Source organism: Passer domesticus, chromosome Z (assembly GCF_036417665.1).
Source record: "Passer domesticus isolate bPasDom1 chromosome Z, bPasDom1.hap1, whole genome shotgun sequence".
Classification (NCBI taxonomy): domain Eukaryota; kingdom Metazoa; phylum Chordata; class Aves; order Passeriformes; family Passeridae; genus Passer; species Passer domesticus.
Window position 1 is genome coordinate 33,946,980 of NC_087512.1, and position 17,238 is coordinate 33,964,217.

At 35.0% G+C, this 17,238-nt stretch overlaps 1 protein-coding gene and 1 long non-coding RNA gene across 2 annotated transcripts in view; one reads left to right on the plus strand and one right to left on the minus strand.

Annotated features, from left to right (window-relative positions):
• Positions 1 to 17,238, plus strand: part of CNTLN (centlein) — a 180,140-nt gene that overhangs the window by 85,726 nt on the left and 77,176 nt on the right. The window contains exon 12 of the mRNA XM_064405240.1: positions 3,127 to 3,248. Within this exon, the coding sequence (XP_064261310.1) occupies positions 3,127 to 3,248 (122 nt within the window). The remainder of the gene's footprint in view (positions 1 to 3,126; positions 3,249 to 17,238) is intronic.
• On the minus strand, positions 11,763 to 12,819 carry LOC135289315 (uncharacterized). The gene is made up of 2 exons (XR_010352093.1): positions 12,663 to 12,819; positions 11,763 to 11,988 (listed from the first exon to the last, which is right to left on the minus strand). It is a non-coding gene; the product is annotated as an uncharacterized LOC135289315 (long non-coding RNA).

The following is a 17,238-nucleotide window of genomic DNA, read 5'->3' on the forward strand; positions in this document are numbered from 1 at the left end:
AAACAAACTGTTGTTAATATGATTACTTGAAATTTTCTTGCTCAGAAAAATGGTTGCTCTGTCAATACACACACACTGATAATGTCTAGAACATGAAATGGTGACTTTATACATTAGTACTTTCAAAAAATTGGTAACATTAAAAAAATAAAAAATAACAGGTCTATTTTTGGGGTTTTCAGGAATGCCCCTGCCCCAGTCAGTATTGCAAAGGAGCGGAAAAGGTCAACCATTCACAGGTTTTTCCAGTTCTCGCAGCTGACTCATTTCTTAACAAGAAAAGTTCACTCTTAGTATCTTCATTGCTTCATCCATAAATGGGATGATCATTTAAATTCAGAGTTTTTACACAGAATTGGCTTTGTTTCTGGGCATACTAAAAAGTAACAGAGCATGTCTGATTGCACCCTTGGTTATGGAAGAGAACATCTAAATAAATAAGAGGGTTTTTTTTGCTTTTAAATAACCAATTATTAAGCTGCTATTTGGATTGGTCCAAAATTGGTCCAAAACATATGTACTTCAATCTGCTATGGGTCTTTAAGAAGTGGGTAAGAGTTTGATTGTTGAGAAGTAGGTATTTGATACAAACTAAGAGTACATTGATCTTCTCCTGTATTGCTTCTAGAGCTGTGATCGCTGATGTAACCTAGGGGAGATAATCCTGGCTTTAACTGGAAAGGTCTCAAAACCAAGAGGAGCTTTTCTTTTGAGTTTTCTCATCCTTTTTAGGTTCTAAAATTTTTTGAGGTAAATAAAACTAGAATATGCACACCAGTCTTTAGGGCCACCTTAATACTTGTTTGTGTCAGCAAGACCACACTCACGTTTACCTCATATTTCATACACAGTCCTACTCCATGTATAGCGTTCAAATGCTGAAAATGGATGAATATTGCATCATATCCACATAACTGTGTTGGAAAAAACTATTTTTCTAACTATTAGGGGCCTCAGATCTTATAGCCTAAGCACAGTCAAATAATTGAATCAGTGTAATTTTTTAAATTTCCTTTTTACTGTAATAGAAGGCCAACTTCAATAACAATTTGAATTAGTGATTAGAATCTTTTGACTTGTCTGAGCAGCCTGCAAAAAGGAAAAAAGGCATAGGCAGTTCAATCTGCTTTTCCTCCTGCAGATTGAACTTTGTGTTACTGTTATTCATTATTGCATGGGAAGTACTATGGATGACAGTGGGCAGCTGGAGAATAATCTGGAAGTCCAGCACTGCTAGAGATGGTTGCTCTGTCCCATGTCTATGAATATATACAAAACTGTGTGTGAGACAGTTTATTTATGAAATATAACATAATTCAGACAGAGATTAATGTAACAAATTATGGAAATTCCAGTAAATATTTTAAGTCCTGAAGTGCTTAATTCAATAGAGAGATTAATTAGGGCAGTTAAGTGCCTAATTTCTATTTCTGCAAGGGCAGAACTGATAAGGGAAGGCAATAACTGTAACAGAATGGATAATAGAACAGGTAAGTAATAATGAAAAATGCAAATTCATAAATAGGAAAGGCCAAATTCTACAGTTGGCTGCATCTCTGAAAGGGCATTTACACTAATAAGCTTCTGAGGATTTATATTGAAGACATTATTTTCTAGTACCCTGCCAGACTTGACCAGTTTTTGCTAGCAGTATCAAACAATCTCAGAACAGTTGTTTCATGAACTTCTCTTGAAATCACAACATCTGTAATTGTATTCTTGTGAAAATTTTCTCCTGCAAAGCTTGGTAATGGTCTCTATGTTCTTAGTCTAAGATTTATATTGCTCTTTATGTGATTGTTTTTAATATCATTGTAGTATTTACATGAGTCACTTAAAACCAGTTAAAAGTACTTTTTTAGCAATTCAAAATTTATAAATGTATTTGATTTAGAGGTTGTTTCAGGAAAAGGAAACCTACCACCTCCACTTTGGTAAAGTATGTAGTGGTAGGACTTTGGACTTGATTGTGTTCCTACATATTTTTTTGTTTCCTGAGTCACTTCCAGACACCTACTGAAATTTTGTATGTAGTACCATTTGAAGCTTTGGGTGATATCTTTCAACTTTGTGCATCATGAAAGCGGGGCTACATTTGATAAGCCAAGCTTAGTATAGGTACTTTGTAGTTATGAATACTCTGGAAACCCTTGCCATGTTTTTATAGTGGGATTCAATTTTTATTGTAGTAGCTCTGACTGTTGGTATGTCTAATTTATTGATTAATGCTGAAAAGTCCTCCTAACATATAAGCAGTGTAAATAAGGTATTCCAATTTATTTAGTTCTGTAGTTGCTCTACAAGCAGAGCTCCCATTGAACTGAAAACGAGGTTCTGACTGCAGATTTTGCTACAGCATAATGAATTCTTTGCTGGTGAATTCTTTACTAGTGTATGCCAGAGTTTGACTTGCATTTTAGTGTGAAATGCTTCTTCTTAGTGTTTTTTTTTTCCAGAGAGCTGTATTGTCATTTAGGAAAGTCTGGTTTTAAGCTTACATGGTGTTATCCTGTAATATAAATCAAGGTGTATTTTACTTTTTGTTCTCTACATTTTTTGTATGGTTTTGATTATATAAAAGATATTTTAAAAATTGTTTTTATTTCTTATTTGCTGCATTACTAGAGGACAAAGTCTGGATGTTGCAGTTTTATATATATTTACAGAAACAACTTACTATGTAAGGAAATCATGAAACCATTTAAATGTAAGGTTTTTTCATGTGGCCAGTATTTCCCTTGAAAATACATAGATCAGTTTTCCATTGGGAAAAAAAGGAAAGAAACTAGTTTGAATGAAAAAACAGTGCCAACAATCTTTTTTCAGTGTATGTGTTTTAAAATGTATTAGGTTTATGCATTCACCACATAAAAGCTGGCATTTTGGTAGTAAATTCTTAAAACTTTCAGCAGCGTGAAAATAATATTTAAGTGAATTGCTAAATCAGCTGAATTTTCCAAAGTAGTAATAAGAAAACTTTGACTTCAAGGACTGTGAGTTCTGATTTTTCTATTTAGATTTCTGAGTCTCATAGTAGTTGCTGAAAAAGAACCTTTGTTTCATGTGATCTGTGTAACATTCTTATATTTTGTCCAACTCTGATTTTGTTTTTCTGGTTTCATAGAGTCTCAAGAATCTTATGAGCTAAGAGCAGCCTATGGAAAACATGAAGAAAGGCTGCAGATGTTACAGCCCAACTACAGAGTGCTAAAAGAGCAATTAAAGCAGTGGGAAGAGGGCAATAGCAGGTAAGTTACATAGCTCATTAAAACATTTTCCTTACACATGAAATCTGAACAGAAGTATTACATAGTTATTCAAAAGAGAATGTGATTTGAAGGAAGAAGCTACTGTGTGGTGATCAAGACTATCCTTTGTTACAGCAGAATACACAGCTTAACCCACGTGAGAAAAATTCTAGTTGAAGCCAAGAGGAAATATATTCAGCTGACACCTTGACTTATTTTATTGAGAGCCTGAGTACTGGACAAAGGTCAGCTAGGACTGCTTACTTATTTTGTCTAATTTCTCACTCATTTGTTTTGTTGACTGTATGTTTTTAATTTTCTGTAACACAGCAGTTGCTCATTATGTTTCAAATAGTTTTTAGAAATAGTTTTATTCATTAAAATATGGAAATAATACCCTCTCTAACATTTAGGGATTCATATATTAACTGAGGCTAAAATCTCCTTCCTTCTAGGAGAAAAGTAAAATAATATGTGCATGAAAGCAGGGTGTTTTCATCTGTTAAATTTTTTTAAAAATAAATTATTTCTGATAATTTTACAAAAAATGCAGTAATATATCTTCATTAATGGAAAGAGGAAAGACTTTACCACATAAAATTTGCATAATGAACATTCTGTATATCATTCTCCCTTAGGCTCTATACAGAACAGTGAAAATTTTATGCAGAAATTCTTCTTTTTTTAAGTCCTTAGCAGACAGATATTTTGGTAAACAGCTGCAATTGGAGGAATGAAAGCATTTCTTAGCAGTTCAGTTATCAAGCACTGCTGTTTTTCAGGACTTGTTTCAAGAAAGTAATTTCCTTGTGGTTTTAGCAGGGCTTTAGCATGCACCTAACAGCTCAGTAAACACTTGTGTGTTTTACTAAAAATAATTATTTTTGCAATTAGAACAATACTGACTGATCTTGACCTTAACTTTATCTTTCTCTGAAGAGAAAGAGAGTCACAGAAAATGCTGCAAAACTGGTAGCTATTCAGAGTCTGGGGTGACATAAAGCATCCTTCTGTGAATGATAAACTGTTCTTTACATATAAGTAATGCTACAGCCTATCTTAGTAGATTTGCATTGCTTTGAAATACTAGCATTTATGTAGGAACAGTTTGTCTTTAAAAAAGGGGAAAAAAAGGTGTGGATTGAAACAATGGTGAAGTACAAAATTGCTACAGGAATCAGTGGTAGCACAGGAACATTTTTTGAAATACCTAAGCATAAAGGCAAATATATTTGGGTAAATTATAATTAAAAGGTTTTGGGGTTTTTTTAGGAAAAATGCGGAATTTTTTTTTCTTTTAGTTCATTGTTTTAAATTTAGTGCAATCTGGAAGTGACTTAAGGATGATAGTTAGTAAATTCAATGAAATTATTTCATTCTGTGTCTAGTACCTACACAGGCTTTCATATCCACTGAGAGTCCAAGGCTAACAAGATAAAAAAAAAAATGAACTAGATAAAGACATTAAACTTGATATACAGTGAAGCACTGGGTGTTCTGGTTCTGATAGTTAAAACAATTTAAAAGAAAAGGGAGAGACAAAACTGACTTCTGTTTAAAGTAAATGAGATGAGCTTGTGTTATAATGAATGTATTTAGCAAGAATATAATTCTCAGTCTTCACTTAGTCATCTAATTTTTTCATCTCTGTTTAAGATGAGATGAAAATAACAGGGTTTCAATAATCTTTGTTACCAGGTTAGATTTGTATGAAGCCACATTAAAGGAGGTTTGGTTTTCATTTTTAATACTCTTAAACAAAGGAAAGTAGATAAGACACAAATAAAAGCAGTCTGTAACAATAAGACTCTGTTATTTTGGTATCTCAAAAAGCTGTATAGTCTGCTATAATGTAAATTGTGCATTAAGAACTCAGTATCAGGTGCTTATGTGGCATTTCTGAACCTTTTTAAGTGATGGAGGACCCCATTCTCCATATTCTTCATAGATTAATATCTGTTATTGAGATGGCAGCTGATGGGACCTAATACACCTGTCAGTGTACATACCACTTGCACTGATGTACGTGACTGCAAAGATGATGGGGGCCTTAGGAGGTTACCACATTGTCTGAGAGTTTATTTCTATGCCCAGTAGGAATTTGGATTGCAGAGTTTAAATTGATTACATAAAGGATTTTTTAATGCAATTTTTATCTTTGACAGAATTAAAATACCTAAAAATATTTTAAGGACAGAAAAACAGTTAAATATTTTAATTTTATTTTTCTGTGCTTCTAAAGTCAGTATGTTTTTTCTTAATATATCATCTTGTCCATAGATAGTTAATTCCTTTATTAAACTGTGGAACAACAGTGTGATTTCGAGTGGGCATTAGTTGCAACTTCCAGATTGGTTTGCTGGGTTGTTAGGGGAGCTGATGACTCTCCCTTAATTTTCAAGAGATTATGTGATCATTTTAACAACTTCTTTCTCATATCAGTATTTAAAGTAATGTTGTCGGAACATGGGTGACACTATTCTGCTGCGTCACCTGGGAGACTTGGTGTCATACCAGCACCATATCTGTCTGAAACGATGTAATTGAACTTCTCTTTATTACCAGAGCTAAGATTTCATGCCTCAGAATGTATGCTTCATACAAAATTCAGATTCAATGGATGCTGTACTTGAAAATCTGTACTTTCTGAGAGCAGGGGTGCTTTTATTTTGGTTCTCTTAAAACATTTAGATATTTGAAAACAAACAACCTTATTTAACTCATAGACAGCCTTGAAAATAGTAAAAGCAGATACCAGCATACAGGCTCCTGTCAGCTTTGTCAAGAAGATCCTGATGTGATGTGGGATGAACTGGCTTTTTTCAAAAGGGAGTACAAAAAAGCTGCTGATTGAGAAGTGACTTTGTTTCTTAAATGGTGTTTAAGTAAGGAAACATATTAGTTTTTTTTCTGAAGTGCTTCACAGCCATACAAGAGGAATTCCGTGCAAAATTCCATTATAAAACCACCTACCAAAAGCAGAAAAGGAAAACATCAGCTCTTTTTTTTTTCTTACTTCTCTCTCCCCCTTAAATCAGTGACAAGTTACAAGTTTGCTAGCACTAACAGAAACTGTATTCCATGATCTAGGGATTGTGTTAATTAATGTGGCTCTCATCTGTTGGAGGTGTCGCTCTTCATTAGCCTGTATTTTACACACTGCCATGCTTCATTTTTGGAATGAGGTGGTGAGGGGATAACCTAGCCAGCCATCCTTGTTTGATCTCTGTGATACATACGCAATGCAGAATGCCTCAGCTCTCTTGGTTCCCTGCCCTGTCCTGCTAATCCCAGCTGAGCTCATTATGGTGTAGCCTTGCTGCTACTCCTGGAGCCAGAGCTGTCCAAGCTAATTACTGGTAGCAGCAGAGCTGCCTGTTAAGGGTCTGGTGTGGATCTGCTAACATGGTCCTTGGTAGTGACCTGCAGAAAGCACGAGGGAGTTGCTCTCTTTCTTGCTGTGCACAGCCTGTCCTTTGGGTTTAGTGCTGATCCCTTCACACAGCTCTTTCAGCTGTAGTAAGTGTAAAACTTGGTGAAGGAAACTCTTACTTTAGAAAACATACAGTTTGCTGCTTTGATCTCATAATTCATAGGCTATTACACTCAGCCAGGCAAAGTAAAAAAATGTCCTTTTATACTAGACAAAAGGAAGTTAGTATGGTATAATTAGCCCTTTGCTGTGATTTAACACTTTCTGTAAGTGACTATGATTTTTTGTTTTAATTTAAGAATCAAGACATCATAGAAAGTTTTATTCTGACTTTGTTTTTGTCAGCATTAAAAAAAATGCGTTTTCCCAATGGATCACAATGTAAGCCCATTTTGTGGCAATACCATGAAGGCTGCTATCACAGAATTTCAACAGCAGCAAATTGTTTTGTTCTGTGTAAGTCCTTGTGTTGACCATAATCTCCATTGGTGTATTATAGGCAATGTTGCCAGTAGCTGTGTTACATGTGTTCTTATATCTGCCAGTTAAAATTGCATGCCTGTTCTTCTCACTTCATTGTCACCTCTCTTTTGCTGTTGGAAGCTATAACTACAAATTATCATGTGCAATTATTTTGTGGTCTTGCATTTTCTATTTTTATGTAGGAAAGAACACTTTCTTGCCATGCATGTAATTGCATACATGTAAGTCCCCATCCATCACTAGTGAATGCATTCACCACAGGCAATAGTAACTCAAGAGCAATTACATAGGCATCTTTTTTCACACAAAGCCATGCTTATATATTGTGCATATCCAACATGAAAGTTGGACTGCTTTTCTAGACTTCCTGTGCAGTCATATTTTTATGGGAACACCCTTATTTCTTATATGTTGCAGATGATTGACCTTGACTAGACTGTGGTAAGGTGTCATGAGCAGATAGCTGAGCACTTTAAGATACAGGATTTATAAGACAAAATGGATTCATAAAAGTCTGCATAGTAAGGATTTAGTAAGAAGCCAGTGCAGCATTGTGTTCATTAGGTGAACTCCTTGTATAGATTTAGGTGCTGTTTGTTCCTTGTGGGCAATGTCACTTACTGTTAGTTGAAGTAAGGAAGAAATGAATGCGTAATTGCGGGGTTTATACCGTTTCTAATAGTGACAGTCTTTAATTTATTGAAGGAAGTCACCATCTCAGGATTTCAGCTCATTTTCTTAAGAAAGTCAATACTAAATTTGTTGTACTTTTTAGATATGTGGATAGAGCTTCTTTATCCTGCTTCTATTGTTTTTTATGTTCTGTGGATAAAGGACGTGATCTATGGAGTTGGACCAGTTACTTATATGCTTAATGTTACAGGCAGTGTAACATTAAGCATATAAGTAAAGTAAATCAGGTTAGCCCATAGCTTTTGTGAATGTACTCTAGCTGGATAGAGCCTACTGATTGTTATCTTAGGTTGATGTAGACCATACATAAACCAAAACCAATGCACTGTTTCTTAAAGAAGAGTGTCTGTGTAGGGATTGTATTTTGGTTTAAGTAGTTTTAACTTGGAATAGGTAAAATTTCTGTCTCTGACTAAAGCACAGAGCGTGTGTTTAGAAGATAGGATTATTTGTTGATGCTTGTTTATGTATTTAATCTGTAAGAAAGACTTTTTCTCCCATCTTCGAGGGATAGAGCAATGATGTAAAATGTCTTTAATATGCACATACATTAATCATGGTTTTAGCCCTCCCCAGGGGCTCTATGACTCCCTTCTAGTAAGGAACCCAGAAATGGACACACAATCCAGATGTGGCCTCACCAATGCTGAGTAGAGAGTCAGGATCACCTTCCTCAACCTGCTGGCAGTGCTCTTCCTAATGTGCCACCAGGACACACTGCTGGCTCATGGACAGCTTGTTGACCTGAAGGACTGACAGGTCCCACTCCACAGAACTGCTTCACTGCAAATCTGATTGCAAGCTGGCTAATTAAATTATTTTTGCATTTCGATATCAAAAGCTAGATAGCTGGAGCATAGGGATACCCTGTCCCTTTGGCCTTCATGTACAGACTTTGGAAACGTATAGATGACTGGATATAAATTGTTGTGGAATCTTTACCATTTTATAGTTTTCATTTTGTATTATTTTTAGGCAACCTTGTAATAGATACCAGCAACACTAAATTATTTGACAAAGAACGTTCTTCAACATTAGACATGATGATGCAAGGTATCATTTTCATAGCTAGCTGGAAATTTGTTGTCTGTATGAGTGTTATGTAGCTGTGCATGTCATCCATTATAGGAAGTGTGCTCTGGGTCTTCAAAGCATATGGAATCACTACAAGCTCAGTTGTATCCTTCCTCTGCTGTAGCAGCTATTTAATAAATGTTTCTGATAAGCTTTCTTTTTTTAGGAAAACAAGACCTCATGGTTTCTGCTTTCCTTATTCTTGTGGAATTAAAGCAACTGTTGTGTACCTGGTGTAGTGGCATGTGATCAGCTAGTTGACAGGAGCCCATCTTAGTACCAGCAGAGCCATGTGATGCCTCTTACCTTTTCTAGCTATCAGAATGGGTATGATGGAAAAAAGCTGAATTAAGTGTGCTGGAATGCTAGCAGTAAAAACCAGAAATAGGTTTTTTTAGTTCCTTTGCTTCTTGAATGTGTGTTACCTCCCTGGTTCTTTAACTAGAGAACCTGCTGAAAAATGTGGTTTTGATAATCTTGACTGTCTCAGGCAATAGGAGATGCCTGGTCATCAGAGGCTTTTATTTTTAAACCTCCGTTTTTTGGTGAAACATCCAAATATCCCAGCCATTTTTTCTGTGTTTCACTCAATAGCTACAGCATGGAGCAGATTTATTTGTAACAAAGTGCATTCATGCTACATCAGTGTTAAAAAGTGTCACCTACAATATGTAGCCCTTCTGACTTGTGTGTTTTCTCTGTAAAGTAATCTTTCTGGTTATCAGTTTTAGGTTTTTTCTGCTCTGCTGGGACAGAGCAGACATCTTACTAATAATTACTTGAATCTAATAGATCAGGGCTCTTGGTTACTTTTTTCTGCAGTTGGTAATTCTGTAGTTCAAAGGCATATATTGTTAAAATGATGGTGTGTATATGTTTGTTCTGGTTGGGGTAGACAATAATCTGAAATACCAGCTTTAGTTCTACTGAAAGCAATTCCAGCCTAAGTTCTGCAGCTAGTCTTGTGACTTTTCTGTGGGTTTTGACAAAGTGCATGCTTACTGACTGAACTGAGTATTGCTCAGGGAAAATGACAGTCAGGCTCAAGTGTGAGAATGGGAAATACTGCACTACAAATAAATTAAAATATAAAAAATCAGAAGTATTTTGTGTAATACAGAGTATAATTTCTATAAGATATTTTTAAAGGACCAAAGTCAGAACTGTAAATGCCACATGAACTCATGTAGGGGCTTTTAATGAACATAATGAACAAAATGGCCCTTTTTTGAAAAAAATCAGGTCTTTTTCTAGCAAGCTTCCAGTTACATTTTCACCAAGCACTATATCAACTGCTTTTCAGTGAGAGGGTTCTGTCAAGGATAATGAGATTGATGCTTTGTAATTGTTAAGCTTGTCTCTAGAACATTTCTTACCTGTGTCCACCATATCTTGTAATTTAATGCATCCTAGCTAACAGACAAATTTGAGGACTTAGTGTGTTTTTTTAATATCAGATGTGTTCGTGCTTTTCCTTTTTTCCTTCATATTTAATCAGACATGTTTGTCTTGTACTTCAGTGCCCCCTCATACATGATGGAATTGTGTGATGTTAAAAACAAGAACTGTGCTGCTAAACATTTTTTTTTCATAATATAGAAGCAGATAAATGCAGAATTGAAGTTGCATTAATGATAAAATTTGGACATTTCAGGAACAAAAATGGCACAGAGATGGTGCAGAAAGTTAAGGACTCTGTTAGCTTCCCTTGGTATTCTTTCTTGCTCAGAGCTATTCCTTGCCTCGCTGTTGGATCAGAGTAATTTCTGTAGATTATTTGGTTTAGAAATGAATTGTTGTAGAGGTGGTAAGCATATTGCCTGCAGAAGAACTGTCTTTTTCTTATCCCTCTGTCTGGCCTAGACAAAAGGTCTTCAGTATTTAGATGGAAATATCTGATTTATTAGTCTTACAGATATTCATGCACGTGTAAAAATAAAGAACTACTAAGTGTGTCATACTAAACTGTACAGAATGTTCATAGAAGAAGTCTATGAACCTACAGTCAGTAATACCAAAGCACACTGATTGCTGCTAACATGTCAGAAGAGAATAAGGAGTAAGTAATGAAAATAAGTTTCTCTGTAGTACCTTTTGTAAAGTTCTGGGATTTCCAGTAAAAGTAGCAGTGCTTTTTACATTCTGGCTAGATTAATTTAACATATAGTGCTAATTTTCCACTTGTCTTTGCATAGTAGTGACTTTGGAAGAGACATAATAAATTTTCATTATTCCGTGTATCTCAGCTTTCATAATACCATATGGAACTTCAACAACTGAATTTTGAGAAAGTGTAGAAACATTTATTTCAGAGAGTGCTGAATAATATAAATATTAAATTATTTTATATTATGAAAATATTATTTTATAATATAAAATAATAGTTTACAATGAAAGTTATTAAACATTGATAATGTATTCTTGCTTTATCTCTTCAACCCTTTTCTAAAGTGTAGTGTTTCGTAATTTTAGAAAGTCAAATATGGTGCTTAGTGAGCCATTATTATGACCCAGCATGATTTGTGTGATAAACTACTTAGTCCTCTTTTGTTGTATGAGGCAGAATATGCATATACATGCAAAAGTTTAACCTATCTCAATGCATTTGGATATTTTTCTAATTTCTAAGGAATTCAGAATACATTTTCTAAAAATTAGTGTTATATTTGCTTTTTTCCAAACACAGTCATGTGAGTATAAGCATGGAATCATCATAATTTTCCTGAAACTCAAATACTTCAGTGGTAGAAATAAAATAAGAATTTTTTTTATCCTTCCTTTGCATTATTGGAAACCAGCTCCATACTAACAGCAGTCTGTAGGCAATAGAATTTAGTGTATTGTCATATGAGGTTTATAAAGATTAGAAGGACTGATAGAACACCAAAATTCTCTTGATATTCATATGATGGGTGACATACCCTCTTCTCTGAGTGATATTGATGGCAGTTGTACCCCAGTCTTGGCCCTTGAGGTTGAATCTGTTTTGAGCTAATGACAGGTACAAACACTGTTTATGAGGCTGTTCTGATGGTCTTATTTTAAAGGAATGGAAACCTGCAAATTAGAATAATAAACATAATTCACACAGTGTAACATTTATATTTTTGTTAAACACTTCTTGATAAATAAGATGGATTTTGTGCTTCAGTGAAACAACTTAAAATTGCTAAATAGTAGATAAAATTTTAGGCATGGGTTTCTACCATCCTTTTGCAAACTAAAGGTTATCCTGCATGTTGAAACTATCTTAGTCACTAGTGCTTCTTTGACTTTAGATTGACTGTTGACCTGAAATATATCTCAAAAAGCACTCTTGACAACTATGACACTATTCACTATTTTGTTATGAGAAGAGACATTGGACTGTTGAGGAGGGAGTTGCTTTTATCCTGTTTGCTCCTGAATGTGGGTTGTAAATCTGGGAGACTTTACTTAGCAACAACAGATATCTCTTCCTGCAATTTTCATCCATCCTACAAGCAACTGAATCAGGAAACAAGAATGATAAAGACATATTTCTGGGAAGTGGATGCACAAGCAAGATAGATAGCTTAAAGACTCTATGTAGTCAAATACTTCATTTCCTTGGTTAATTAAGAGTATACATTTCTTAGTGTAAACTGTAAGTTTACAATATTTTTCCTGTAAAGGAATTCCGGTAAATCATTCTGGATAGTGTGAATGATCACATAGTGGGAGTAATGCTAGTATTTTTGCTTTACTCTTACCTTGGTAGTGTTATCCTCAGACATATGTGTAATGGTTTTTGCTCTCCCACAGTCTATATCAAAGACCTACTCCCAGGTTTTCTCTCATTTTCCAAGGCTGTCATAAATATACAAACCCATGAAAAGAGTATATTTTGCCCTTACTGCATGCAAATGTACTTGAATCATAATGCTGTAGGAAGAATCATTTGCTGTGACAAATTAATTTTGCATTATGACATATAAGACCATTTTTGACAGCCTTGTCCTGTATTTTCTATGTGGGCTTTTTACAGAAGTATGTGTAATGTGCATGTGTGTTGTACTCTAGTTTTACAGAGCAGAATTTTTACCATTCTAAAAATTAGAAGAATAAAGAAGAGAAAGTGCAGTTCAGCTTTCCTTACCTGGATATATCTCTGTTGATATACTGTCTTCTCAAGCATCTTTCTTTTCTGAGGCGAAGAAAACAGAGCTGCTTCTGCTGTTCTATTTTTTGTTGCAAGGATTATTAGGCTATTCAACTTAAGCTTTGGATAAGAAAAAAATTCTTTGACACTCCGTCAACCTGGTGTCTTTAGAACTTATTTTTGGTTACTGTAATAAGCAATGCTGCTGTCCCTTTTTAAGGACTGTGATAAAGAGCATGCAAAGCTTGGTTAGCAGTCTTTTTCTGTCTGATTTTTTTCTCCATTTGGCTTTCCTGTCTTTAACAGTCTTCCATGACTCTGGAGGAAAATGGTTGCAAAGGCAATGGTTAACCTCATGGACTCAGAGGAAGGCTTCCCTGACTGCAGCAGCTCCTGGACTAGCCCCCTGATATCTGTCCATACCAGCAACAATATGCATTAGGAGATTGTGGTTGGTTGTGCTTATTTCTCCAAAGAGTCATCCTGCTGCAGTCTTCACAACATGCAATCCTTGGGAAGGAGTCGGTTTCCTCAGTGGGTTATTCCATCTTATGTATTCAGCTCTATTAGAAATTAGATTCTCTGCATTTATTCTCTGGTTTTATTTTCCAGATAAAATTCCCTGGGACAAATGGGAAAAATGTCTTAGTGTTTATTTGGATGTTTATTTTAGACTGCCATGAGCCTCCTCTCTTAATTCCTTTTATCTGTATGCAGGGGAGTGTAGGAGTCTCCTGCTTGTCTTACTTGTGAATGCTGAAAACTGCTGATGAGCAATAGCTGACTTATGGGATGTGTATTACTCAGGAGGTAATACAGGTTGTTTGGTAGAGGACTAACTAGAGTCTTCTGGCAATGGGTTAACCCAGGGTCAGCAACTCTGGAGGGAAGGAGCCCTTTAAACTCATAAGTGTAGAGAGAAAGTTTATGCTATAGTTCAGGCTGTCTTTCTAAATTACCTTTTCTTTAATGCATTGAGGCCCAAGTGCACATGTGTACATGTACCTTAGATTTGGAGCTGTGTGAGGGCTCCTGATGGTATCTTTAGAACTGCTGACAATTAAAAATGATGAGTACTAGGATATTTTGTTCTAGCAAGAGGGTATATTTTGCAGAAGCCCTGCTTATATGCAGATGGTGGGAGCATTTCTCTTATTCTAATACTTGATAAGTAAGCAACTGTTACAAAGAATTTCTTGCTGATGCCTAGCTATAATCTAAAAGAAATTGGAAGTAATTATTTTAGCATAACTGATTCTATAGCACAGTTTTAAATATGCTACCTCTTCCTTTATTTGAAATTGATAAGTATTAAAAAAACCAAAAAACTAAAAAAAGGAGGAAAAATCAAAAGTATTACATTATGAAAAATAGAGCCCAGACTGTTGTATCATACTGAAAACAGCAGATTCTGTAATTGTGGGTCAAGATCAGTACCTTCAAAAATGCATGCAATGCCACCATAAACTATTATCTGCATAGATTTGATCTCTCTTGATTTCTGAATATCATCATTTTAATAGTGCCAGGTGAGAGAGTGTGGCAATCATAGTTGGAGGATAAAAATTTTTTACATAAAACAGGATGCTGCATGCTTTCCTGCACTTGATGGTGCATTTTCTATATGTGTTGCAAGTAAGAAAGAGTGACTTTTTCATGAAGTTATTTGTGGTAAACCAAGGACTTTGAGGTTGTTCTCAGGATGTAAAAACACATGATTAGAATTCTGACCTGCCATGTTGGAAGACATTGATAGTCTTCTAAGAAATCCCAGTAGACTCCTGCTAATTCAGGATGCTGATTCCTCTCAAATCAAGGACTCCGTGTCTCTTCCTTGGAGCTGGAAGTTCTTCTCTGACAACCTAGTCTAGAGTACCTAGGATTGCTGCTGCCGTGTTTCTTGTCAGCAAAGCGATCTTTAAAAACTACTTTGGAGTAGATTAAATTGTCAGAAGGTCAGCTGGTTTTGGAAGTAAGAAAATGCTTATTGCTGACAAAGACTGATTGAAGAAACACACGAAAATCTACCTGATACACTTAAAAGCAGCACAACCTCTTTTTGCAGAAGACTCAAGGCCATTAAGCAGTTTCAGGCGTGAATAAAGCTGAAAAGCAGTACTCTAGTTTCTAGGCTTTGTATGTTTTTAAGTCACTTTTCCCCCGCCTGATGGGCTATCATTTAAACTTGCCAACACTGCTAGAAAGTAAAACATGTGAGTATAAATAAGAGCAAGACATTTCTTCTGGAAGAAGTAATAAATTCTGGAGCTTTTCAGTCTGCTAGCTTTTATTACTCTTTCAACTGCATTGCAAAACAAGTTGGGTTTTTTTTTTCCCTATCTTTTTAAAAGCTGAAAAGTCTATGTGGGAGCTGAATAGTTACTTCAAAAACCATTTTCAATTCATCTGGTAGACAGACATAGGATTAGTGTAGTCCTAAAATAAGAAATTGCAGTCTTGTATGTCACTCATAATTACATAACCTTCATTATTGGCAAATTTGGTATGTTGGTACTGCAAATTTTCAGGATACATTTTCTACTTATACAGTCTCCTTTAGGACTCCCTAAACCTTAAATATAATCTAATCAGGACTGAAAAGACTCTCACAGTGCAATCAGAAAAGAGTTGTTTGACATGATTTGAAAATGTTTTATATATTTTCAGTTTAAAAAAAAACAACCCATAGTGATCAAAATAAACCTAAGAAAAACCTGCATCGAGATACAGGCCAAGTGATAATTGCAATTTCAACATTTGCAAGCTTCTAGAAGTGGCTCACTGTGTTAGCATTGCCATTGAAGATTTGAGTTTAGGCTTAAAGAAACTTTATACAAGTTGAACTCAGTGCTTACTTATTTTCTTTTTTTCAGAATTGCTGATATGTATTCCTTGTAATGAATCTCCTTTGCCTGACATTATTTATGTATTTGTTATTTGTGTAAGAGACAATTCTGAACAGTTTTTGTATTAATTTTAAAACCCATTCAAGTTTAGTTAAGTTTTATTTCTATTTTTTCCATCAATTTATTAATGGATCAAAACTTATTTACAGAATTGTGGCTTTTCAACACCCTGCAAGGTTTCAACTAATTCCTATATCAATAAAAAGATTGTGTAAATTGTCAAAATCGTTTGCAGTATTTGTACTGGTTTGTATCTGATATCTCTCTATTATTTTAAAATACATCCCAGGAACTTCCATTTCTAAAAGTTGAGTTAAATAATAGAATGAGTACACAACAGAAATGTGACAAAGACAATAAAATGCAGTATTAGTCTTCAATTTTGCCAAGAGACAAAATGTTGAAATGTTAATTTATGAGCTGGAAGCAACCAGTTAATACTCACATTTATTTGCTTTGTCTTTTCTCTTGGCCTGCATATTTTCATTGCATCCAAACCCCATAATTCACTCTTGAATTATAGTTCAAAGGTTTAGCTTCTCTGAGTCTACAGAGCAAACCTTTTTCCATAGAAAAGTCCTTTGTTTTTCTTTTGTGATAGCCATAGACTTTGAGTTCTACACTGCTGTGTGTATTTCAATTTAGAACTTGACTGTTTTTGTGATTTTGCATATGGTTTGCTTAGCGACACTTGAGTACCTAGAAATAGCATACTCTTCATTTTGTATGGGAGTTTCAACTTTAAACAAATTTTAGTTTTTAGTTCTTCCTCATTTATTGCAAAATGCTTAGGAGTTTGAGGGGTTTTAATACTGTTTAGACATAATTTTGAGATTGTGTTTAAGAGATGCTGACAGAAATAACACAAATACAGCCATACAACCATAGACTTTTAAATTTCAGTTTTAAAAAGGCAGATAATTGGTTCTCCTCAAAAAATGCCGATTTATAAATTTCATATGCTGTATGTAATTCCTTGCTCAAGCAAAAAGATATATAGTGTGAAGAAGAGAACTAAAACTGGCTCTGCTTGTCAGCTGATACCTTGTCGTTAGGAAGCTTGTGAAAGGGTAAACTGAAAGCATCCTCCATGTTTGATCTTACTGCTTGCCAAAATAGACAGTTGATTGCAAATTTTTGTAGGTTTATGCTTCTCCTGCAGTTCCTTAATACATTCATTGCTGAATTTCCCTCCTGGGAAAGAAAGTTGTGCTCAATTACTCGTGCCACTTAATATTGTAATTGGAAGTAGGAATTGTACTGAACCTAATATAAACTTAA